A 25,694-nucleotide genomic window follows, 5' to 3' on the forward strand; every position below is an offset into this window, starting at 1 on the left:
AAAAACAAAACAAACAAAAAAATTAAAGAAATCCTTCCCAACTTCAAGGTAATTTAGACAATTTCCTCTGCTATTTTCTAAAAGTTGTGCTTATTTTTTCAAATTTTTCGCTTTATAACTTATCTTTATGGTGTATTTGTTCTCTGGGCTTCATTGTTTCCCTCCATTATTGTACCTGGATTTATTTTTCTGTTTTCTCTTCTTCCATTAGACGCTGTCACTGATGTAAGGACCACAGACTTAGAACTGTAAGACAGCTCATTAACCCAGACAGCCTGCACACAGGAGAGCCGGCCTGGGCTGCATGCAGACAGCAGTGCCCCTCTCCCCCTCTCACTCCTCACAGTCTTGAAGCTGTAATAACTTTTTTGTATGTGTTTACATGGAGGATACAAACAGAACCTACCATGGACCCCCAAGTCAGCCCTTTCAGTCTTGCTGTACAAAGATATCTTTCTCTGTGCTATGTGTCTTTTTCTTTCTTTTATTTGTGGTCAAAAGTTAGGAGCTTGTGGTTAGGGACTCTCATGACCCAGGAGAAATACTGGGTAAAGTTACTTTATGAGATAGAGGGAAAGTAGTCATTTGGGGCAGGTCAGATGAGAGATGGAGACAAGGTAGTTATCTGAGGTAGGTCAGAAAAGAGTGGCACCTTGATCTATGCTTAGCTCATCACATTCGCAAAATAAGTATGTTGATAATTCAGCCTTTATATTTTTGATTTATAGTATTATATTCAGGCCTAGGTAATTTATAGTTTTCACTACAGTTCTTTTTTTTCCCCCTTGACTTATATATAAGCTGTTCAGAAGCACAGCTTTACCCCATGTGGGTTTCTCCTCTTTCTTTACAAGTTTGTAAGTTGTACTTTCTATTATTTTAGCCATTTCCTTATAACCTCACTTAAAGCTTACAAGTTAAATACTTTCAACATGTTCTCAAATAGAAAAAAAACAAAACACAGCATACTTAATCTGATTACTATAATGTCCTTCCTGTGTCTAACTGATATGACACTTGATTTATTTATTTAGGCAATGTCTCACTATATATCCCAGACTGGCCTTGAACTTGGGATCCTTGTGCCTCAGCTTCTCAAGCCCTGGGATTACAGGTGAGTACTATCATGCCTACCTCATTTGATATTTTGTTTTGTTCTTAGGGGTAGGGTTTTTCTCTAGCCCAGGCTGACTTGAAATTCATTCTGTAGTTTCAGGATGGCCTCGAACTCATGGTGATTCTCTTACCTCTGCCTTCTGAATGCTGGGATCAAAGGTGTGAGCTACCATGCCTGGCTCTCAATATAGTATTTTTATCCAGTAATTTAGTTCTACCATTTTAAATCCCACACAATAGATATTTCTCTAAGTATTTTACACAGTGAATATATGCTTAAATATATCCACATATTTACTTAGACTTCAGCTTAATCATCTACTTCAGTTCTCAGATCTTATGTCTGAGACAATCCTATTCTTTTTTAAAAAAATGCCTTTATTTATTTGTGAGGAGAGAGAGAGAGAGAGAGAGAGAGAGAGAGAGAGAGAGAGAAGTATGGGCAAACCAGGGCCTCTCACCACTGCCTATGAAATCCAGCCATATGTACCATTTTGTGAATCTTGTTTTATGTGGGTACTGGGGAATCAAACCCAGGCCATTAGACTTTACAAGCAAGTGCCTTTAACTGCTAAGCCATCTCCCCGCTTCCATTTCCTTTTTTTATGTGAGCACAACCTTAGAATTTTCTTCACAGTCTGGTCAGCAATAATATTTCTCAGTTTTTGTTATATTTGAAATGTCTTAGAGTTTGTCTTCATCATTGGTAGTTTACTACATGAGAAAATCTTCCAGACTGATGGTCTTTTTCCTAGCCATCTGCAGATATGATTCCCTATCTTTTGGTTCTTCATGTTGCTTTTAAAAAGCTCACTGTGAATCTAAATGCTACTGCTATGCATGTTTGTTTTGCTCTTTCTTTTGGGTTGATTTTAGGATATTTTTGGAGGGGTCATGGTGGAGGATACACGTTAAGTTCTTCAGATTCATTAAGAAGCACCTGCTTCATGGAAGGACTTGGGGAGCTTCCTCTGTTCTCCACTTGTGTGGCACAGTTTGAGAATTACTGGTTTCAGTTCTTCCACGCAGGTTTGACAGAATTCAGCTGAGAAGCCATCTGGTCATGGACTCTTCTTTTTGGGGAGTTTTTTATTACCTTTTCAATCTCAATGGGTGTGATAGGCTTGTTTAGGAGATTAATCTGCTCTGAGTTTACCTTTAGTAGATGGTATGTGTCCAGGAATTTATCCATTCCCTCCACATCATCCAGTTTTGTGGAGTAGAGGTTTCTGAAATAACTCCTGATGATTCTCCCAATTTCACTTATGTCTGTTGTGATTTTATTTCTAATTTTGTTAATTTGAAGTGTCTCTCTCTCTCTCTCTCTCTCTCTCACTCTTTTTTTTTTTTTTACGCTTGATCAAATTGACCAGGGGTTTGTCACCATACCTGATTTAAAGCTATATTATAAAGCCATAGTAGTAAAAACAGTATGGTACTGGCATAAAAACAGGAGTATAGACCAATGGAATAGAATCAAGGACCCAGACTGTGGGTCAAATAACTACAGCTACTTGATATTTGACAAAGGTCCTAACAATATAAGCTAGAAAAAAGACAGCATCTTCAACAAATGGTGCTAGACAAACTGGATAACTATATGCAAGAAATTGAAACTGGATTCACACATCTCACTGTGCACAACACTCAAGTCCAAATGGATCAAAGGCCTCAATATAAGACCGGAAACTCAGCTACTACTGGAAAAAAATATAGTAGGAACTTTCCATGATATAGGAATGGGAAAAGACTTCCTGAACAAAACCCCAGTATCACAGGATCTTCAACAATCACTCAACCAATGGAATCACATGAAGCTGAAAAGTTTCCTCACAGACAAACATACAATAAGCAAAGCTAATAGATTACCCACAGAATTGGAGAAAATAGTTGCTAAATATCCAACTGACAGAGGCCTAATCTCTAGAATCTATAAAGAACTCAGGAACTTAAACATTAAAAAGTCAAATAACCCACTCACAAAATGGGGCAAAGAACTGGACAGGCAGTTCTCAGAGAAAAAAAATACAAATGGCAAAGACATACTTAAGAAAATGTTCATCATACCTAATCAGCAGGGAAATACAAATTAAAACAACTATGAGATTCCACCTTACCCCAGTAAGGATAGCAAAAATTAAAAAAATCAAATGAAAATAAATGATGGCAAGGATGTGGAGAAATAGGAACCCTCACCTGCTGTTGGTGGGAATGTAAGATGGTACAACCACTGTGGAAAGCAATATGGAGACTCTTGAAAAAGCTGACTATACCAGATGCACAAGGGGGCACATGCATCTGGAGTTCATTTGCAGTGGCTGGAGGCCCTGATACACCCATTCTCAATCTCTTTCTCTCTCTGTATGTTGCTCCCAAATAAATAAAAATAAAACAAAAACATATATTTTGTTAAAAAGCTGACTATAGAGTTACCAACAGACCCAGTTATTTCCTTACTTGGCATGCACCCTAAAAGCTCCATGCCTCAGTCTGGAGAGATTTGCTCAACCATGTTTATAGCTGCTCAATTCATAATAGCTAAGAGCTGGAATCAACCCTGATGTCCATCATTAGATGAATGGATAACTAAGATGTGGTATATCTACACAATAGAATTCTACACAGCAGTAAGGAAAAATGACACAATGAAATTTGAAGAAAAATGGTTGAACCTGGGACAGTGAACTCACCCAGTCACAGAAAGATAATCGCCACATAGTCTCACTCATTTACAGCTCCTAACCTGAATTTACCCAAGATGCTGACATACCTAGCAACCATCTTGAAGACTGAAAAATAGGGTAGGTGGGGAGGGAAGGAAGGGCAAGGGAGGGGATGGAGGACACAAAACTGGACCCAAATGACAATGGTACCATAAAATGCTACATCCTAAAAGACAGACCAAATGGTTGAGCCTTTACCAGGCCCTTAGAAGGAACACCTGAATCACACAAGGCCCTGGAGAGGGTATGATGAAGACTGACCTTAATCTTCTCCTGTTTCTGTTTTTTTCTCTCTCTCTTTCTCCCTCTTCCCTCTCATCTCTCTATCTCTTTTATATTACTTATCTTTTTCTTTCCTCTCTTCTTGGGTGCTGACCTATAACTCCCAGTACCAGCAGGTGGCTATCATCCACAATGAGCTTTTGATCAGAGAGACTTGCAAGGTTTCCCAAAAGAAGAGAGATTTGTCAGAGTAGTTGATGACCCACCAAAGGTTAGTGGTAAGACCCTACTGCTGAAGACACCATATGCTGTTGGCTGTATCATGGAGTGACATGGCTGGAAGCTGGAAGAGACTGAATCCCCAGACAGTTTGCACATCTAGTGCCAGAAGGTACTACATGAGCAACTGAGGGAAAATGACCAATGTCTGTCCATACAACTCATGGTCTAACCTACCTAGCAGCAAACAACCTGATGTGATGCTCACACAAATGCAATAGTGGCACACAGCCATGGTGGGAAACCAACTGCTCTTGATTTGGCTAACTGATCTGCTCAGTGGAATGGAACCCATAGCTAGAGCTGGGAAACAAGTCAGAACCATATCCAAAAATGAGCCCACTCTCCATTATTAAGCTCCCACCAATCATGGATTAAAAGAGGGCCTACACCTATTAAATTCTCTCTAAAACATAATGGTTATCCCATTTATCTCGTGCTAACTTTACTCTCGGTTGGAGAATCTGCTTCTCTTTTTCTGATATACACAGATCCTAAGGAGAGAACCACCCCATCATATCTCAAAAGGGCCCCAGCTGAAACTAAGAGTAATTGGGGAAACAAGCAAGAGCGCTGTTTTCTTCATGAGCCAGATATTAGCACAAGGGTGAAAGAAATAGACACGGAGAACACTCAACTCCTACCAAACCAGATATCCAGAGACACAGAAGCTCCCAAGACCTCATCACTGAAGCAAACCTAAAATGAACCCAACATAGTTCTCAACATCAGGGAACTTTGTAGAAGAGGGGCAGAAAGTATGTCAGAGCCACATGTTTGGTCATGATACACAGAAAAATTTCCTCCTACCCATAACTGATGGCTAACCCCACAATGCATGACCCATATACCCCAAGAGGGTCTCTGTGGAGGAGAGGAGGACAGGGAGGAGGCTAACTATGGTACCAACTTGACTGTATTCACTGAGTAAAAAACTAATAATAATAATAAAAAGTACAGTCAGCTGATTCATTTCAGTTAAACCAGTTACATCCTTGTGTCCTAGGCGATTTACTTAATAGCTATCAGGACCTAATACCTGCAGGATTTTAAAGGACAGTCACCATTGTACCTTGGCAAACCTCACAGATTGATACAAATTACATTATATTATTCTGTTGTTTTTTGATACTAATATATTAATTAGAACTTGAAAAAAATTAAGTACCTGCTATGGTTATCTTTTTTATTTGGCCTGAAATTTATGAGATCTTGTGTTTAGTATCCTTTAAGATTTTGGAATTTTTTTCTTCTTACTTTCTATGCTACTTTCTTCTGGATTTCCATATAAAAATCTTAAACCATCTTTCTAGTTTCAGTCTCATTCCATATTTTCTTTGCTTCTTTGTTTCTCTAAGCCATATACTAGATTATTTATTCAGATCAACTTTCTAGCTCACTAATATTCTATTTACCTCTCATCTGTTTAATTCACTCCGTTTTAAATTTCCATTTTATATTTGAACCTCTATAAATTCCATTTATTTTTAAAAATCTGTATAGTCATTTTTTGTTTATTTTTTTATAAGCTTTTTACTCAGTGAATACAGTCAAGTTGGTACCATTGTTAGCCTCCTCCCTGTCCTCCCTCTTCCACAGGGACCCTTCTTATTGGGGTATATGGGTCATGCATTGTGGGGTTAGCCATCAGTTATGGGTAGGAGGAAATGTTTCTGTGTATCATGACCCAACATGTGGCTCTAACATTCTTTCTGCATCCTCTTCTGCAAATTTCCCTGAGCCATGTTGGGTTCATTTTAGGTCTGCTTCAATGATGCAGTCTTGGGAGCCTCTGTGTCTCTGGATATCTGGTTTGGTAGGAGTTGAGTGTTCTGTGTGTCTATTTCCTTCACCCTTGTGCTGGTAAACAGGTTCACGAAGAAAACAGCGCTCTTGCTTGTTTCCCCAATTACTCTTAGTTTCAGCCGGGGCCCTTTTGAGGTATGATGGGGTGGCTCTCTCCTTAGGATCTGTGTTTATCAGAGAAAGAGAAGCAGATTCTCCAACCGAGAGTGAAGTTAGCACCAGATAAATGGGATGACCCTTATGTTTTAGAGATAACTTAATAGGTGCAGGCCCTCTTCCAGCCCGCTTAGCAGCAAACAACTGGACGTGACGCTCACACAAGTGCAATAGTGGTGCACAGGCCAGGGTGAGAAACCTGATTTGATTAATTGATCTGCTCAGTGGAATGGAATCCATAGCTGGAGCTGGGAAACAAGTCAGAACTCTATCCAAAAATGCACAGTCATTTTTATAGTCCTTTTCTTTGCTCATATTTTCAATGCTTTAAAAACAAACAGACAAGTTTCCAATGCATGCTAAGTCAGTTGTTTAATCTATCTGGCCTATCAATCCAATATGGAAGCACTTGTGTGCTTAACTCTACTGCCAGTTTTTCTGCTGGTTTTACTATGGCGAGTTGTTTCTTTCTTGTTCTGTGTGTAGTATGTGCAGTGTGTGGTGTATTCAGGTGTTAGTGTGCATATGCACCCACCCTGTGTGCACATAGGCAGAAGCAAGAGGAAGATGTTGACTATCCTCTCCCATCACTCTCTGTCTTATCTCCCTGAGAAAAAATCTTCCACTGACCCTTGAGTTCCCTATTTTTCAGTTATCACCAATGATTTTCTTTTTTCCAGCCTTCCCAGTGCTTGGCTTACAGCCATGTGTGGCCATGCCTGCCTTTTACATGGGTGCGAGGGACCAAACTCAGATCTTCCTGCTGGTACAGCAAGTGCTCTTATCCACTGAGCCATCTCCATAGCCCTGGTGAATTGTTTCTTTGTATAGGAAATATACTTTAATCTCTTTCTCCTTTCCCAGAATTTCTCAAAAGAAACAATTGCCCAATGGGTGAAAATAAATGTGTGAAAGGATTTGTCATCATTCTTTATCAGCAGGATCAAACATTGGATTATTTTTTCTTTGGAGGATATGAAGTAGGAATGTGAGAAAGGAGATGGCCATGGTGGCTTATGTCTGTAATCTCAGCTCGGAGGCAGGAAGATCATTACCAACTTAAGGCCAGCATGGTCTACATAGGGAATTCAAGACCCTACCTCAACTCTTCCACCCATGGGGCTGGGGGGTGGGAGTGGAGGGGGAGAAAAATGTGAGAAAGATATGGTGCTAAAATTTTTAACAATTCAAGTTCTCCATCTGATCTTAGCCCAAAGGCCAAGAAGCAATACCAAATCAAATTCCTATTCATTGATTTTTCTTTCTCTGTTTCTTTTCTTTCTCATCATCCCTCTCTCTCTTTCTTTCAAGACAGGGTCTCATTCTAGCTGAGGCTGATCTAGAACTCACTCTGTAGCCCCAGGCTTGCCTCAACCTCACAGTGATCCTCCTACCTCAGCCTCCTGAAAGGTCTGTACCACTATACCCAGCTTATCATCTGTATCTAGAAAAATTACCTCTAGGGGCTAAGGAAATGACTCAGGTGTCAAAGGCACTTGCTTGTAATTCCTGCTGGCCTGTGGTTCAATTCTCCAGCTACACACATAAAGCCGAAAGACCATTTGTCTACAAGGACACACACACACAAACACACACACACACACACACACACACACAAAAAAAAAAACTTTTTAAAGTACCTCATAAGATAACTGAACCATCCACTACAACAATCTTACTATAAATCAAGAACAATGAAATTACACAGTGCAGGCTGGTGAGATGCTTCAGTGGTTAAAGGCCCTTGTTTGAAACGTGCACTGGTATTTATTTCAGTTACTATGCAAGGCTGCTTAAGGAACAACCCTGCCATCACGGCAATGTGCCTACCTGTGAGGGTCATCTGGGTCACAGTTAGGAAGGAACTGAGTGATTGCCTCCGCTACTTCTTCATTTGCTAAAACGTCCCAGAGTCCATCAGTGGCCAAGACCAGCACATCATCTGCGCCATGCTCATATTTGGAGAGATCGTAGACTCTAACCTGAGAAGAAAAGGAAGAGCACTACTCAAGACATGTGAGCAGACTGTTTTGTCCCTAACCAAGTAGACTCTCATCACTTTTCCTGCTCAGCCTTGTGTTTTTCATGGGTGTACCACAAGGACTTGATTCTACAGCAAGCTTGTGGCCCAGGGCTGCCACCTTTGGAGACTTGTTACGCAGAGATACAGTCCCAGTCACAACCGTGAATGAGCTGAAGAAAGCCTTAATAATTCACAAGAAAGAAATTGATTGAGAATATAACGCTTGAAATATAGGTGGGGGCTGGAGAAATGGCTCAGCAGTTAAAAGAGCCTGCTTGCAAAGCCTGCTGCCAAGGGTTTGATTCTCCAGTACCCATGGTAAGCCGCAGGCACAAAGTGAAACATGTCTGAAGTTTGTTTGCAGCAGCATCACGAGGCCCTGATGTGCCATCTCTTCTCTCTCTTCTCTCTCTCTCTCTCTCTCTCTAAAATAACTGATTAACAATATTTAAAATAAAGAAATACAGCTGGCCAAAAGAAGGGTAGGACTCCTTACAACATGCTCCTTCGGACACAAAATGGCCTGGATATCCATGACCTCACAGTGCCTGACACTACCTACACTAGACCATCATAATAGAAGGAAAAGATCATGACATCAAAATAAAAGAGTGAGAAAGGGAGGGGATATGATGGAGAATGGAGTTTCAAAGGGGAAAGTGGGGGGAGGGAGGGCATTACCATAGGATATTGTTTACAATCATAGAAGATATAAATTAAAAAAAGAAAAATATATAAAAATTAAAAAAAGAAATATAGCTGGAATGACAACATTTACAAGCAGATACTGTGGTAGCCAGGGGCTCACTTGCTGGTAGCCCTTAGAATATCCATTCTGTAAACATTTATGAAGGCCTATCCTGAGCCAAGTGCTATAAATACAGAGTGTAACAAGTTTTCCTGTTTCAGAGGTGCACTCAGGCTGGAGAGGAGAGAAAGTAAATTTGGATTCTTTAGAAATGGCTCTGTAAGTGTTGGCTTAGGACTCAGAAGACATACTTTGTTTCAGTAATCATCTGAAAACCTTCTTGCCTTTCTTGCTCTGAGGCCTAAGGGGCTAAGACTCCTCCCATGTAAGGATGGACCCTAACACTACATTTTGGGTTAAAGAGCCCCAATCTGGGTAGGGTGTAAAGGACACATGATTAATCAGAATTTTGTGTGTTTTTGGACACATTTAAGTCTCTTCACCTTGAATGGCACAGATGTTTCCAGATCAGTCTAAGCTCTACACCAGTGAGAATAGGAATCAAGTTTCAGTCAGGTTCAGCCACAACTCTGCTTCCGTAAGGTCAGTGGGCTGGGGAGTTGGAGTTGCTAGTCCTTTCTGAGTAGGTGGAACTGACCCCTGCCCATACCACCTCATGTACCAAGGACAAAAGGTCAATCGAATTAGTTTTCTTCACATTCTCCTCTCCCAGTCCCTCTATCCTAGCTTCTAAAAGGTGGGCAGAGAAGAAGACGGGACGTAGCTGCTTGCCGCCTGTGTGTTCTATTACACAGTCGGATGTGCTCAGCTCAGGCTGACACGATCGAGTTCTAAGAGGCCTGTTTGACCCATCCAGCCTCTGCACACCAGCCTCCAGAGCTTCCGAATGGCTTGCCCAGGCCAGTGACACTCTTTCAGGGTTGCTTGTATGGGCTGGCAGTCTATGCCTAGTGGCAGAAACCAACAACACACCTACCCACAAAACCTTAGTAAATAAGCTCAAATGAAAAGCGGCCTCACGTGCCAGGCCTCTGTGGCCTGTGGATTCAAAGGCAACAATTAGCTAATGGCCCATCGCATGAACCACACCCTGGGGGAGAATGCTGGGACATACGCCACTGGCTCTTAATATCTTTCTCAGGCATGCTCTTTTAGGGCTTAGCTTCCATTGTGGAGACAGCACTGAGCCTATGAGCCTCTGTGTGTGTGTGTGTGTGTGTGTGTGTGTGTACATATGCCCATTGGGGTGGGGATGAGGAAGTCCAGAAAGGAAACCTTCAGTTTTATAGCACACCAGAAAGTCTCAAATGCTAGAATTCTTTCCTGAAGCTATCAACCAATGTCCAATGGGAAGCAACCAAACCCCACTTTGCTTTATTTTGTCATTGTTGGGTGTGTTTGTTTAAGCTCTTCTCTCTTTCTCCTTTCCAGGGTCTCATGTATCCCAAGTTAAGCCGACCTCAAACTTGCTATATAGTAGAGGATGACCTTGAATTTCTCTCCCTCCCTCCCTCCTTCCCTCCTTAACTCTCTCTCTCTCTCTCTCTCTCTCTCTCTCTCCCTCTCTCTCTCTCTCTCTCTCCATATATATATACTTGCAAAAGAGAAAGAGGCAAATAGAGAAAGAATAGGCATGCCAGGGCTTCAGCCACTGCAAACAAACTCCAGACACATGTGCCACCTTGTGCATCTGGCTTATGTGGGTCCTGAGGAATCAAACCTGAGTCCTTTGGTTTTGCAGGCAACTGCCTTAACTGCTAAGCCATCCCTCCAGACCTTGAATTTATGATCCTCCTACTTCTACCTCTTGAGTGCTGGGAATGCAGGAGTATACTACCACACCCAGTTTATATAGTGCTGGCAATCTTACTCAGGGCATTGTGCATATAGGCAAGCATGCTACCAGCTGAGCTATGGGCTCAGTTCTGGTTTCTCAAATGTTAATTTGTATATCACTAAGCTGGAGATCCTGGTAACATGCAGATTCTAATTCGTTCTGGGGTGAGTTTGAGTCTGCAGTTCTTCCCAGTGATGTTAACACTGCCAATCCACTGACCACTTAGATAGAGTACTAAGTCTTAGAGGATTCCTATTGGGGTAGTTTTGTAAACAAGAAAACCCAGAGCCTTATGTACCCATGTACAGTTCCCTAAAACTGCAGCAATCCTAGAAAATGGCATTCTAGAGTTCCCAACTTTAAGTCCTATATCACTGTATTGCTAATTCCATTACACAATAACTGCTTAAGAGAGGTTTCTAGCTTCCTATTGGTGTTTACCTACAATAAACTACTGTTATAATTTGAGGACCATTGCATAAAACATATTAAGTACCAGGAGGTGGAGAGTATGGCTATCAGGTGGCCAATCTTACCTAAGAGACTCCATGTTCCTTTCAGCTCTTTCTAAAACAGATGTTTCCAGGTCTGGAGATAATATATATTTTATTTCAAGTTCTGCCCTGTGAATAGGGTGCCAAAACCTACTTGAAATGTTCTCTGCTGGTATAAGAAGTGACAGGTTGATTCTTTTAAACTTCAACCTAATGTTGTCCTGCCCAGAACTGAAATGGAAATGTGGCCAATGGAACCACTTTAGAGAATGCTACTCTTCAATTCCATCGATAAATGCAATCCTTCCCTAATTCTATTCACATTTCTACTCACAGCTCACTAATGCAGTTTCATTTGCCAACATGAAAATCCCTTTCAATACCATTTTCCACATAATTTTTATGTAAATAATAAAAAGCTAGTAGCAACCCCAATCCCTGAGGCATTCCTCAATATCCTTTTAGGTTTTTACTGCTACTCTTTGTTTCCTGCCCCCTAGCCAATTTCCAATGGACTTTGCCAACTTTCCACTTACAACTTGTGTCTTATACATTAACCGATGATGCAGAACATTTTGTGAAAATGCTTTCAGAAAAACTGGATTGGTGTGCAAGTCATCCCACTCTGTGCTCAGCTTCCCAGCAACGAGGGCTTCAAAGGATTGCAGCCAGCTCTGCAGCCCTGACCTTTCCTCCCTGCCTGTTGTTGGCTTCCTCAATCAGAATCCAAACCTCCTTAGTTTGGTTTCTGAAACAGAGAAGCAGCTTATTAATGAAGCCTCATGTGGAACTAATGGGCTCTGAGATGTACCAGGACTAAGACATCTGATGTCCCAATGATTATGTGTGTGTGTGTGTGTGTGTGTGGTGCATGTATGTGTATGGCACCTGCAGAAACACTTTTCTGGGAAGGAGGCTGGATAACCTGATCAGAGTCCCTAAAGGTTCCTTCCTGGTCCTATCTGTCAAGAGAGGGATTTTTGATGTCTTGTATGGCCTTTCTTGAAAGGCCATAGGAATCCTTGAGGGTCTTGAAGTAACAAGAGTAATACATAGATGCTGTCTGACCTACTAGGAAATTATGACCCAATAAGCCCATTGCTAAGTTGAATGTATTGTAAGTTAATGAACATAATGTATATATATGCACCTAACCACTAAACACCATAGCTTAGGAACAGAGTACACCATAGACTGTCTGTCAGGGGTTCCTCCTTGGGACTCTGGGACTAACTAGGAACCGTGGCTCCAAGTGGCTGCCCACCACTGGGAGGGTTTTATACTGCATGCTCCTGGCCTGAGACAAGATCAAAATTTAAAATATGGTTCTGCACTATTATCAAATTAAAAAGAAAATCCCACACCAAACCAACCACATTGAAGACCATGTATAAGTAAATGCCTTTAACTGCTGAGCCATCTCCCCAGCTTCGAAGACCATCTGTAGTCTGAGCAGCTAAGTGATTGCTACTAGCTATCTCCTGGTTACTAGTGCCTCGGGGAGTGTGGCTGCCCCTCCACAGGGCCTGTTGGCCTGGTCTGCCTTCACAACTTGTACATGGAGCATGTGCTACGTGCCAACTGAGGTGAAGCAACAAAGTTCCAGGCATTGGGGAAGCAGGGGGAAGGAAGTGAAAGAGTGTCTTCTAAGTTCTGAACTAGAAGAGATGTGCACAAGGAAAATTACAGTGGCAGGGGATAATCTCTGGTCTGCAGAAAAAGGAAGCAGGGCACATGGAGTGACGGAGAATCACTCCAGAAGACATGGTCACGTGGGGCTGCACTGAAGAGGTATTGTCTGAGCAAGCAAGGTAATTCCCCACAGTCCTCTCTTGCATCTCTCCTTCCTTCTTTCTTTTGGGCACCTGTTACTCTTCTGGGTTGAGAGCATGTGGACAATGTTACAGTGCTGGTATAGAAGAAGAGCTGAAAGGGACAGATGCCAACCTCTGTTGCCACAGACACCCTAAGGAGGACCAAAGAACAGCCATTGCTTCTTTGCCTGGTCCTTGGCACGCATGATCCTTGAAGTCCACGAATACTACATCTCTCTCTATCTGTGTCTATCTCTTCTACAAGGTAAGTTATTCTGAAATTTTCATGTGTTTTAAGAACCATGTGGGTGCTATAGTTACTGGTCCTGCCTTTAAATTGCTGATTCAGCAGAGCTCAGGGGTTAGCATGAACATGGAACCCCAGGCAATTCTGGTGTAAGCAATGGGCGAATTGTGCCAAAGACAGAACAGGAAACCAGCTCTCCTAGGGGCATGGTCTATCTTGTCCTATTTGTTTCTGTGTTTCTGTGCCCAGAATAGAGGCTAGCACTTGGTACTGACATAATAATCAAAGAAAGCACTTCTGTGGAACATGTAATGAATACCAAGGGAGTTGTTCATTGTATATTTTCCTCCAAATTTAACTTCTGAACACCAGAGATCCCATTATACTTTTTTTTTTTTTTTTTGCTGTGTGGTCTCACTTTAGCCCAGGCTGGCCTGGAATTCACTATGTACTCTCAGGGTGGCCTCGAACACATGGTAATCCTCTGAGCTCTGCCTCCAGAATGCTAGGATTAAAGGCATGTGCCACCATACCTGGCTCCATCATACTTTTTTTTATGTGTGTGTGGTTTAATTTAAATTTATTAAAATTAACATATTAAAATTCAGCTCCTCTGCTTTGATAGCCACATGTCCAGGTCTCTGTCAACTAATGTGAGACTGGGGCCTCAGGACGGTCATGTTCTTGTAGGCAGAGAAGTGAGGTGGCGTGGCCCAGGAGAGTGGGGAGGGCAGGTGGAGGCACAGTGAAGGGTTACAGACAGCATGCGGCCCCAGCACCCACTGTGGACCCCATTTACATTTACTCTCCATGTTTCATAGCATACATTACTATAAGTCTTCAGGACATGCTGCTGAGACAAATGGGAAGAGAGAAACAGATAAAGAATTCAAGCACAGACTCACTTATAAGGCTCTAATTACATGGTGATCCAACAGACCCAGCTTGCTAAATCTGGCACATGAAAATAGTCACCAAAAAGCCGGATGTGGTGGTTCACACCTTTAATCCCAGCACTTGGGAGGCAGAGGTAGGAGGATCTCTGTGAGTTCGAGGCCACCCTGAGACTAAATAGTGAATTCCAGGTCAGCCTTGGCTAGAGTAAGACCCTACGTCAAAAAACAAAAACAAAACAAACAAACAAACAAACAAAAAACCAAAACAAAACAGTCAACAAAATGTAACAAGGCTTATAGTTAGCAGAGGTAGTAAACTGTCTTTTCCCTCCCTGTCTCCACGGGAGTTGCTACCAAACAGAAACAGTGATGAATCTGGGGCCAAACAAGAGTCTTGGCTCATGTGTCCTGAGTGAGCTGCCCATGCTGACTGCTCCCAGGGCTCCCAGCTTCTCAGCACTAAGAGAGGTCCTTAGTGTCATCAGTGGCACCTACTTCACACAGAAGCTGTGACAAGCGGGTCTTTGACACAGCCCCTCCATGCGGCGCTCAGCGGCGGGCTGCAGTCTCAGCATTGTGTGATGTGTGCTCTGTCTCTGATGATATTCTGATGGCATGTTAAGAGAGCTCACAGCACTGCTAGCTGATGCTATTGTTAAAAAGGCACCTGTCAATTCCTCCATTTGCTTTTGCATCTTTATCAGCTCAGCAAATTTACCAAACCAAACCTTTGTACCCCCCACCCCCTTTTAGTACCCTACGTGGGACCATGGGCTCCTGCAGCTCAGGTGTGGCTTTGTGGATGAGAAAGAACAAAAAACACATTGCTTCATTCTGCTTCTAACAAGCTTTGTGGCTTTTGACAAGCCAGTCTTTCTCTCTAGCTCTCAATTTTTTCATCCCTGAAATCGTGTTTTTGTTTTGTTTTGTTTTGTTGTTGTTTAGACAAAGACAAGGTCTGTGTATCCCAGGCTGGCTCTGAGCTCACTACAAGGCCCAGAATAAATCCGAACTTCTGCTCCTCCTGCTTTCACCTCCTGACTACACCACACCCAGCTTTATGAGGTGCCGGGGAGGGAGCCCAAGGCCTCATGCATGCTGGTAAGCACTCTACCAGCTGAGCTACGTCTTTAGCCCTGAGATACTTCTATTTACTTTAAATGGAAAACAACTCCAAGGAAAATAAATGTTGTTGTCTTCACTCTAACTTTCACATGACACTGTTACAAACATCAAGTCAGACCATGAGGAAGGGAACTAAGATCCTAGTGCATTACATGATGTTCTAGGGCAGGCTAGCTGGTGGAGAAAAGGAATAAGGATGGGCTTTGGGAACTTGAGGTTCAATTCCAAATGTCTCATTTACAATGATAGTGATTAGAACTCTCTCAATAGTGGTGTTGGGAGGAAAGCCAAGGGGAGTTCACAAGATAAAGACCACCAATAGGTAGTGGAAAATTAAAAACAGCATGAGGTCTTGTTCCTCTCTTTCATGTGGTCACTTTAAAAGCTGGACCTATAGAACTAAGAGTGAGGGGCTTGTCCGGAAGACAAAATGTCAGCCCATTTCTGTACAGCCTGATAAGTCAAGTAGATTGTTTTAAGACTGGTAATCTTGTGGGCCACCAGGGTTGCCTCCAAATTCTCTGTGGTGATTCTATCTGCACTACATGTCATGAAGCCGACACGAAATCTGATGTCTGGAGAACTGGGTTTGAGATGCATCCCTGCCTCTTGGTAGTCAGAAAAATAACTTTGCTTATTTATCATTCCGGTGTGTTGGGTCCAAGTGCTAGGCATGTTGGTGACAGAGGAGCAGAGGTTCCTCAGACGGAGGATCTTAAGGGAGGTGGAGTTACACATCATATGCTTTCCACATGGGAGAAACAGCAGGGCCAATGCCTAAAGGTGAGAGAGGTCTGGCATGCCAGGTGCTTTTCCCTAGTTTGTTTGGTTACAGAACTGGGTTTCTGCTGGGATGAGGCATGTTCTCTTGGTCTTCAGTGACTCTTGAAATGAAAGGTCAAAGAATGCCACTGGGCTTGCTCACAGCATTAACAGTGTCCCACTCTTTCATGACAGGACAAGCTAAAACTTGATGTGACTGGCCATGTGACTTTACAGCATTGGCTTCAAATGAATCAAATGACACTTAAGTGTTAAAAATATGTTGGCTGCCCAAACTACCCTGTTGGCTGTTTGTCTTGGCCCATGGGTGTAGTTTCATAACTGCAATTACCACAGATATTCTTGACGGTTCCTCCCCTTTCTGGAATCCACAGACAAAATAAGATCTAACAGTTCAAAAAGCTTCAAAATCAGTTAAAATATTAGGCAGCAGTGAAGACAGCCTGACATTGTGGCTGATCCCTGAAACATAACATTTCCATTTTTCCACATAAAGCCTGATGCCTCACAGCCCTGTGAGGTAAGCTATAGGAAGGTATTCCTCCTGTAGGATGAGACACTACCATGACATATTTCTTTTATTTTTTTGTTGACAACTATCATAATTGTAAATATCTCATGGTAATTCCCTCCTTCCTCCCATTTTCTGCTTTGAAACTCCACTGACCAAGTGTTCAGACATTTGAGACTATGGTGGACATTTCACATTCAAACCACAACCACTAAATAAGACACTTATTCAATGAGTTAGTCAATAAGTGGGACTGAACCTACCTCAGTAAACATCTGAGGAACAAGCCCATCTTCACCAAAAAAAAAAAAAAAAAGAAAAGAAAAAACTTCCCTTTTTGGAGACAAGGTCAAAAGAAACCCCAGCCTCTGAATGTGAATACCTAGATGCCACTTAGATGGGCTGAGTTATTACAGCCCACACAGGAGCCAGGCAAAGCGTAAATACAGTGACTAGGCATCCCAGCTTTCATGTGATAGTTTTCTTTTGTATGCCTCTTTTCATAGGATAATTGTCAATAATGTCCTCTTTGATTCTCAAAAAAGACTTGCTAGGGGCTATGGAGATGGTTCAGCAGTTAAAGGTGCTTGCTTACTAACAGCCCGGGGTCCATTTCCCAGTATTCGTGTAAAAAGCCAAATGCGCCAAGTGGCATGTGTCTGGAGTTCATTTGTAGCAGCAAGAGGCTCTGGCATGCCCACATTATTTCTCTCTTTCTCTCAAGTAAATAAAAATATTTTTTTAAGGGCTGTGGAGATGGCTTAGCCGTTAAGGCGCTTACCTGCAAAACCAAAGGACCCAGGTTTGATTCCCCAGGACCCATGTAACCCAGATGCACACGGTGGCCCATGCATCTGAAGTTGTTTGCAGTGGCTGGAGGCCCCAGTGCACCCATTCATATTCTCCCCCCTCCCACCTCTGCCTCTTTCTCTCTCTCAAATAAGTAAATACAAATAAAATATTTTTAAAACAATGACTCAAGTAGAGGGTGTAAAACGTAAGGTGTAATTAGTGAAATGAGTGTGATCTTGATTTCTATGGCCACTACTTATGGTCATCTTCTTTACTAAGTGGTAAATTTATGTGTATCAAAAACTTACATTAAAATAAATTTCTTTAGGAGTTTTGTATACTTACATACCTTAGAGTTGTGTAAAAATTGCTCTGTAAAAAGGGGCAATAAGAGGAAGAAGTTTAAGAGGCCTAACCTACTGATTTGGCTGTCAGGAAGTAATTCCAGTGATCTTCATGTTTTAAATAAACTTTTCAAGCCACTCCCACATGCATTAATGCAACAAATATATGAGAAAGTGATAGTACATTTAACTAAAACATCACAGTTGAAATTACTATATTTTGGGAGTGGATCAGAAACTAACAATCTTTAAATAATAACAAATGTTTAATGCAAACATATACATTGACTCTCATTGTAACACTATAAATTTTATGAGTTTCCATGCAAGATTTTTCTCTTTTTTCTTGTCTTCTTCTTTACCTCATTCTCTTCCTTTTTCTTTCCCTCCCTCCTCACTCTCTCGAGGTAGGGTCTTACCACATAGCCCAAGCTGGTGTGGAACTCACAATCTGCCTGCCCATACTGTGAATGTTGAGATTATAGGCATGTTCCACCACACCCAGCAAAGCAAGCTTTATTGGTAACAAACCTCAAATTTTGATTTTATTTGAAGGGTTGAATAGTAAATTTCAAGTAATCAGCTAAACAACCTAAGTGCATGCGACAAGTGATGTGCTCCACTAGACTTGAGAGTTTGGAGACCAGTAGGCCGAGTCATTAAGTCTCTTCTAGCTAAGATTAGAATGTACCAGAATCAAAGAAGTAGCTATTGCAGTTAGCCATTCATTGCTGAACAAAGCACCCTGTCAAAAGTAGCTAATGGGAGGAAAGTTTTCATTTTGTCTTACAGTCTAGAGGGGAAGCTCCATGATGGCCGGGGGCAGCATGGCATGAGCAAGGGCTGGGCATCACCTCCTTGTAAGTAGCAGGTGGACAACAGCTGCAGAAGGGGAGGCTGCTTATCACACCCCCAAGCCTACCCCCAACAACACACCTCCTCCAGCAAGCCTCCACCTCACAAACTGCCATAGCTGGGACCAAGTATTCAAAAGACATGAGTTTATGAGTTCAAACCACCACAGCAGGTCTGTACATTCTTAGAATGGGATGCTCCTCAACCCAACACATTAGATGAGGTGGTGGTAGGGGGAGGAGGTACATTAATCCAAAGGAGAACACAGAAGTATGAAGATGGATGGGAACAAAGAGATTTAAGAATACTGTCAGATCAGGTGTGGTGGTGCCTTCCTTTAATCCCAGTACTGAAGAGGCAGGGGTAGGAGAACTGCTGTGACTTTGAGGCCAGCTTGGGACTACAGAGTGAGTTCCAGGTCAAACTCATCTAGAGTGAGAACCTACCCTGAAGAAGCAAAACCAAAAAGAAGAAAAGGAGGAGGAAGACGAAGAAGAAGAAGAAGAGGAGGAAGAAGAACTCTGTTGAGGCTGGGTTGGTGATACATGCCTATGATCTCAGCAACTTGGAAGGCAGAGGCAAGAGAATCATAAGTTTGGGACCAGCTTGGGTTACAGAGTAAGACTCTATCTCAAAAAACAAACAAACAAACAAAAAAAAACCAAAAAACAAAAAACAACCCTGTTAGATACCTTCCAGTGAGTTGTTGGCCAGGGAAGTCCCTGATGCCCCCAAAACATTTAGGCCATTGTTTAGGCCCTTGGATTCCCACCAGGAATAGCTGGTAAAACCCTATTGCTGAATACTCCACATACGTGGGCTGCAAGGCCACTGAGAAATCCTGCTGCATCTGAGCTGATAACCTCCTCCATGTAGACCAGCTGACAGAAAGCTGGAAGAAGCTATTCTGCATGCAGTTCAATGGGAGAGAGAGAAATCACCAGTGAAGATACTCAACAGTGGATACTGCAAGCCTTATATTTGGCCAGCTAGGCCAAATGAACCAAAGGGTGCAATAGTGGCAGGTCTGTCATGATGGAAAGTAACTGCCCTTTAATTTGACTGGAGGCTAGCTCCATAGGAAGGAATACATCCCTGATACTGAAAACTTAAAACAGGGGTAGTCATGAGCCCTAGGGGTGTAACGTCTGCTGCTGTCTGGCTAAATGTATATACTATGTTCATCAAACTGCCCAGTAAGCACTTCTCTTAATGTTCATACCCATATATTAATACTACTCTCACTTTTGGTAGAGAATCTTCTCTTTTCAGATGGCAATAACCTTGGGATGACTCAGAAGGCATCATGGTGCTGGAAAGGAGTAACAGGAGTGCTCAGCACTGCAATGTCTCTATCACACCTTCCAAGGCTCAGGGTGTATTGTGGAAGAGATGGCGGAAAGAATGTAAGAGCCAAAGGAAGTGTAGGATTCCTTACAACATGCTCTCCCCAGACACAAAATGGCCTGACACTACCTACATAAGACCATTATAATGGGAAGAAAAGATCATGACATCAAAATAAAAGAGAGACTGCTTGAGAGGGGGATGGGATATGATAGGGAATGGAGTTTCAAAGGGGAAAGTGGGGGGAGGGAGGGCATTACCATGGGATTTTTTAAAATTAATTTTTAGTTTACTTTTATATATTTATTTGAAAGTAACAGAGAGACAGAAGGAGGCAGATATATATACATATATATATACAGAGAGAGAGAGAGAATGGGCATGCCAGGGCATCCAGCCACTGCAAAAGAACTCCAGATGCATGTGCCCCTTCATGCATCGGGCTAACGTGGGTCCTGAGGAATCAAGCCTCGAACCGGGGTCCTTAGGCTTGATAGGCAAGTGCTTAACTGCTAAGCCATCTCTCCAGTACAGCCATGGGATTTTTTTTTTTTTTGCCATGGGATATTTTTTAATATATTTAATTTTTTTTTTTATTTTTTATTGGAGAGCGACAGACAGAGAGAAAGACAGATAGAGGGAGAGAGAGAGAATAGGCGCGCCAGGCTTCCAGCCTCTGCAAACGAATTCCAGACGCGTGCGCCCCCTTGTGCATCAGGCTAACGTGGGACCTGGGAAAGCGAGCCTTGAACTGGGGTCCTTAGGCTTCACAGGCAAGCACTTAACCGCTAAGCCATCTCTCCAGCCCAGCCATGGGATATTTTTTATATTCATGGATGTTGTTAATAAAAAAAAATTGAAAAGAAAAAAAAAACAGTATTTTGAGGGGAGGGAGAGATGGCTTAGTGGTTAAGGCACTTGTCTGTAAAAACCAAAGGATCTAGGTTCGATTCCCCAGTAGCCACATAAGCCAGATACACAAAGTGGCACATGTGTCTGGACTTTGCAGCAGCCAAGGCCCTGGCGCACACATTCTGTCTCTCTATCTGTCTTTCTTTCTCTCAAATAAATAAATAAAAATCATTAAAAACAAACAAAAAAACCTTGTTAGTGCTTGCTTCGGCAGCACATATACTAAAATTGGAATGATAAAGAGAAGATTAGCATGGCCCCTGCACAAGGATGACATGCAATTTCGTGAAGCATTCCATAAATTATATATACATATATATTTTAAAAAACCCTCTTAAACCAAAACCAACAAAAGTAACAACAGCAAATCCCTGCTATCCATGTCCTTGGAGCTTTCCATTTTCCCTTTGTACAGGGGAACCATTGTTTGTGAAGCCTAACATCTATTAGGAAAAGAATAGAAAAGCAATTATAAATACAAATTTAAATACCAAGGCCAGTGTTTATTAAGAACGAGCAATGAAATCACAACAAATTGCTAGACCCTTGCATCCTAAGCTTCCCTTTGTGGATTGCTTACAAAAATGCTTTCTGATTGCAAATTTGCTACCCCTCCCCATCTAGAACATTCTGCATTTTCTAACAACAAGCAGAACTCACAGGCCTTGCTCTGAATAAAGGTCCCCTTTACTTAAGTTTAATTAGTTTCTTTGTAAATTTGCTTTTACATAGCAAATCAGATTTCCTTTCTCAATTAGCACAATAGCTAACTCATCAGTTTGTACTGGAAAGAAAGTCACTGCACTTATAATCTGAGATTTCGCAGCAAGGGAAGGAGCTTTACAGGAAGGTTGTGGTAAGAAGACTCAAGATGACTAATACCAATTCCTTCTCTCTCCATATAAGCACCCTGTTCCTCACATCAGAAGTTTGCTACTCAGATGCCCAAAGTGGTGCATAGGTCTGGAGTTCATTTGCAGTGGCTGGAGGCCCCAACCCCAGTCTCTCTCCTCTCTAGCTCTCTCTGCTTGCAAATAATTAAAAAAAAAATTATTTGAAGCCGGGCATGGTGGCGCACGCCTTTAATCCCAGCACTCGGGAGGCAGAGGTAGGAGGATTGCCATGAGTTCGAGGCCACCCTGAGACTCCATAGTGAATTCCAGGTCAGCCTGGGCTAGAGTGAGACCCTACCTCGAAAAATAAAAAAACCAAAAAAAAATATATATATATATATTTGAAAAGATGGCTACCAATGCCCCTCTCCTTCAGTGTAGACTGGTCTCGGTGACTTCTTTGAGCTACAGAATATGACAGTGGTGATGCTCTAGGACTGCAATGAGAATCTGGGACCAGATGGACAGGCCATGTGCGGCCGCCTCTGCCTAGGCTAAATTGTCAGTTGACAGCCAGCACACACAGCCAGGCATTGGTGTGCTCACCTTGGACTTCCAGCCTAGCCATGTCTTCTGATGACTCCAGACAACTCATGTCTGAATGGGATAACATGAGAGATTCAAACAGCCAGGCCCAGTCTATGGCTCACAGAACATTCAAGGTTAAACCCAGAGAGCTATGAAAGTTAATAGTTTTAGAAGTTGTTTGTTTTATAGTTAACAAAAGAGAAACAGGAATATATTGAGAACAGCACTTCTAGGTCTTTTTTCCTATAAGATTAGCAAGATGGAACACCCTATAGGATTAGTGAGATGGAATGTGGAACTATCTGGGGGTCTTCTCTTTGGTCACTGTCTATAAAAGGGGTACTTGTTACCTCTGTTATTTATTTATTTAATTATTATTATTATTATTATTTGAGACAGAGAGAGAGGAGAGAGAAAGAATGGGCATGCCATGGCCTTTAGACACTGCAAACAAACTCCAGATGCGTATGCCACCTTGTACATCTGGCTTACATGGGATCTGGAAAGTTGAACCTGGGTCTTTAGGCTTCACAGGCATACACCTTAACCACAAAGCCATCTCTCTAGCCCATACCTCCATTTTTTTCCAGCAGGCAAGGACTACGAAAAACTTTCTTTAGTGGGGACCAGAGAAGCCCACAAGCTTCTAGTAGGTAGACTTAGCCTGGGGCCCAGAGGAGAGAAAGAAGTCTATTTCCATACTATCCATGGTTTCCAATCTACATTTATACTAATTAGAAAGTTATTTTGATCCCAGATTCTATTTTTAAAATTGGCTCAGGAAACTTAGAAGGAAAAATACATGAAACTATTTTTCCTCTTCAGACCCTAACCATTCTTCTTTGCCTTCAGGATAAAAAGCAAAATGTCTATGTGTATGTGTTGTGGTGGTGGTGCGGGGGGCATGGTCTTCCTGGCTTCAATATCCAGGGCCTGGTACATGCTAATGGGACATTGCAGACCATGGGATCAGGTAAGTTCAGAACAATGAACCATCCTTTCTAGCCCTGAACCATAACCTGTATGCTTTTCTTTCTTTCTTGAAAGATATTTATTATATTATTGTGGGGAGAGAGAAAGAGAGAGATCGAATATGAATGAATGAATGAGAATATGGGCATGCCAGGGCCTCCTGCCACTGCAAACAAAATCCAGACCCACACAGCACCTTGTGGGTCTGGCTTTACTTGGGCACTGGAGAAATGAACCCAGGCAGTTAGGCTCTGTCTGCTAGTATCTTTAACCACTGAGCAATCTCTCCAGTCCTCTTTTCTTATTTCTATTTTCTTTTAATCTGTTGTAGCCTCTCGAGTTCAGATCAGTTGTTACATTAAAGAAAAACTCTCAAAGAAAGAACGTAAGAAAGAAAGAAACTCTCTCAGCTATGTCTCCTTTGGTTTTCATATTCCCACCATAATGTGGCTCCGCCCTGTCAGAGTTTCTGACCCACAGTGCAGCCCTTCTGCAGCTCCTTGCCCCTCTAGAAGCCCCCAACCCACAGTTTGTTAATACACTCCCCTGATTGCTTTAGGTCCAATATGAGGGCCTGTGTATAATTAGTCCTTTGAACGAATCCTCCAAACTCAGTGGTTCCCTGAGGCAAATTTTATTTCACACCAAACACAGTCCTGTTTCCTTCTTTTCCTTTTGCCCTCCTTAATCTCTTCTTCTCTACATTCTTCTCTTGCCCTTATCTGAACTCCTCTCATACCCCGCGGAAAAGAAACCGGGCATAATTATCCTTTAGGTGCTCTCACTTCCCATGGCCCTGAATGCTAATCTTGGGAGGGCACACTCTCCAGTGTTTTCCTCAAGTACTACTGGGCTCAAGATCCCTGTGGAGAGAGCCACTGAAACTTAGTGGTGGTTTCTGTATGTTTGTTATTTTTTATAAAATATTTTATTTATTATTTGAGAGAGAGAGAGAGAGAGAGAAAGAGGCAGGCAGATAGAGAGAATGGTCACACCAGGGCCTCTAGTCACTGTAAATAAACTCTAAATATGATGGAGAATGGAATTTCAAAGGGGAAAGTGTTGGGGGGAAGGGAGGGAATTGCCATGGGATATTTTTTTATAATCATGGAAAATGTTAATAAAAATTAAAAAAAAATTAAAAAAAACCTCCAGACACATGTACCACCTTGTGCATCTGGCTTTATGTGGGTCCTGGGGAATTGAACCTGGGTCCTTTAACTTTGCAGGCAAGTACCTTAACCACTAAGCCATTTCTCCAGCCCAACTTTGTGATTTTAACAGAGTCAAGTGGACCTAGGAGCTGATATTTACTATGTCAGGTTTAAGGTGAGTACTTTTTATGTTATTAAGCATTAAGTGAAGAGAGAGCTCAATGCTTAGTGGCCTTGAGAAAGTCACTTTACCTACAGACCTAGACAGAGAGAGAAGGATCTCAAATTTCAGATCTGAGATGGGGTTATAGTATGCAGCTTATTCCAGCCTTGAATTTGAGATCCTCCTGCCTCAGCCTCCAGAGTGCTGGGAGTACAGGCTTATGCCAACATGCCCAGCATTCATCTGAGTTTTTTAAAAAATTATTTATTTGAAAGCAACAGACACAGAGAGAGAGAGAAAAAGGCAGATATATATAGAGAGAATGGGCATGTCAGGGCCTCCAGCCATTGCAAAGGAACTCTAAATGCATGCCCCACCTTGTGCATCTGGCTTACGTGGGTCCTGGGGAATCGAGCCTCGAACTGGGGTCCTTAGGCTTCACAGGCAAGCGCTTAACCACTAAGCCATCTCTCCAGCCTTTGTCTGAGTTTTTAACCACTCCATTATACTGTCTCCTCAGGTTATTTTGAGGGGTTTAAGGATGATTTTTTGCATGTGTGTATACACGTGGGCACATGTGTGTGGGCCCATGTGCATGTATGTGCATGTGAATGTGGAGGTCACTGGCTGGCGTTGGGTGTCTTCCTCAGTTGTCCTCCCCCTTGTTCTTCGAGATGCGGCTTCTTGCTGAGCCTCATTTGGCTAGACCAGCAAGCCAGTGAGCCTCAGGGATCCGCCTGTCTCTTTGTGCCAGGTTCTGGGATTACAGGGTGCACCACCACGCCTGGTGTTTTATGTGGGAGCTGGAGACTGGAAATCAGGTTCTTATGCTTTTATGGTAAACACTTTAATTACTGAGCTATCTCCCCAGCCTGGGGATTTAAAAAATTATTAATTATGAGCTTTACTGTATAAACATATCATGTGTTAGCCATATTCTCATTGGGTTTTCATCTTATATCCTCTCTCTCCTGCCCCTTTTCCACTGAGAGC

At 42.2% G+C, this 25,694-nt stretch overlaps 1 protein-coding gene and 1 non-coding gene across 2 annotated transcripts in view; one reads left to right on the forward strand and one right to left on the reverse strand.

Moving 5' to 3' along the window:
- Ppm1h (protein phosphatase, Mg2+/Mn2+ dependent 1H) overlaps window positions 1–25,694 on the reverse strand; it is a 281,291-nt gene that overhangs the window by 25,599 nt on the left and 229,998 nt on the right. The window contains exon 9 of the mRNA XM_004650050.2: window positions 8,133–8,284. Coding sequence (XP_004650107.1) covers window positions 8,133–8,284 — 152 coding nt within the window. The remainder of the gene's footprint in view (window positions 1–8,132; window positions 8,285–25,694) is intronic.
- On the forward strand, window positions 21,190–21,296 carry LOC123461815. The gene has a single exon (XR_006637880.1). It is a non-coding gene; the product is annotated as a U6 spliceosomal RNA (small nuclear RNA).

This window comes from Jaculus jaculus, chromosome 6 (assembly GCF_020740685.1).
Source record: "Jaculus jaculus isolate mJacJac1 chromosome 6, mJacJac1.mat.Y.cur, whole genome shotgun sequence".
Taxonomy (NCBI): domain Eukaryota; kingdom Metazoa; phylum Chordata; class Mammalia; order Rodentia; family Dipodidae; genus Jaculus; species Jaculus jaculus.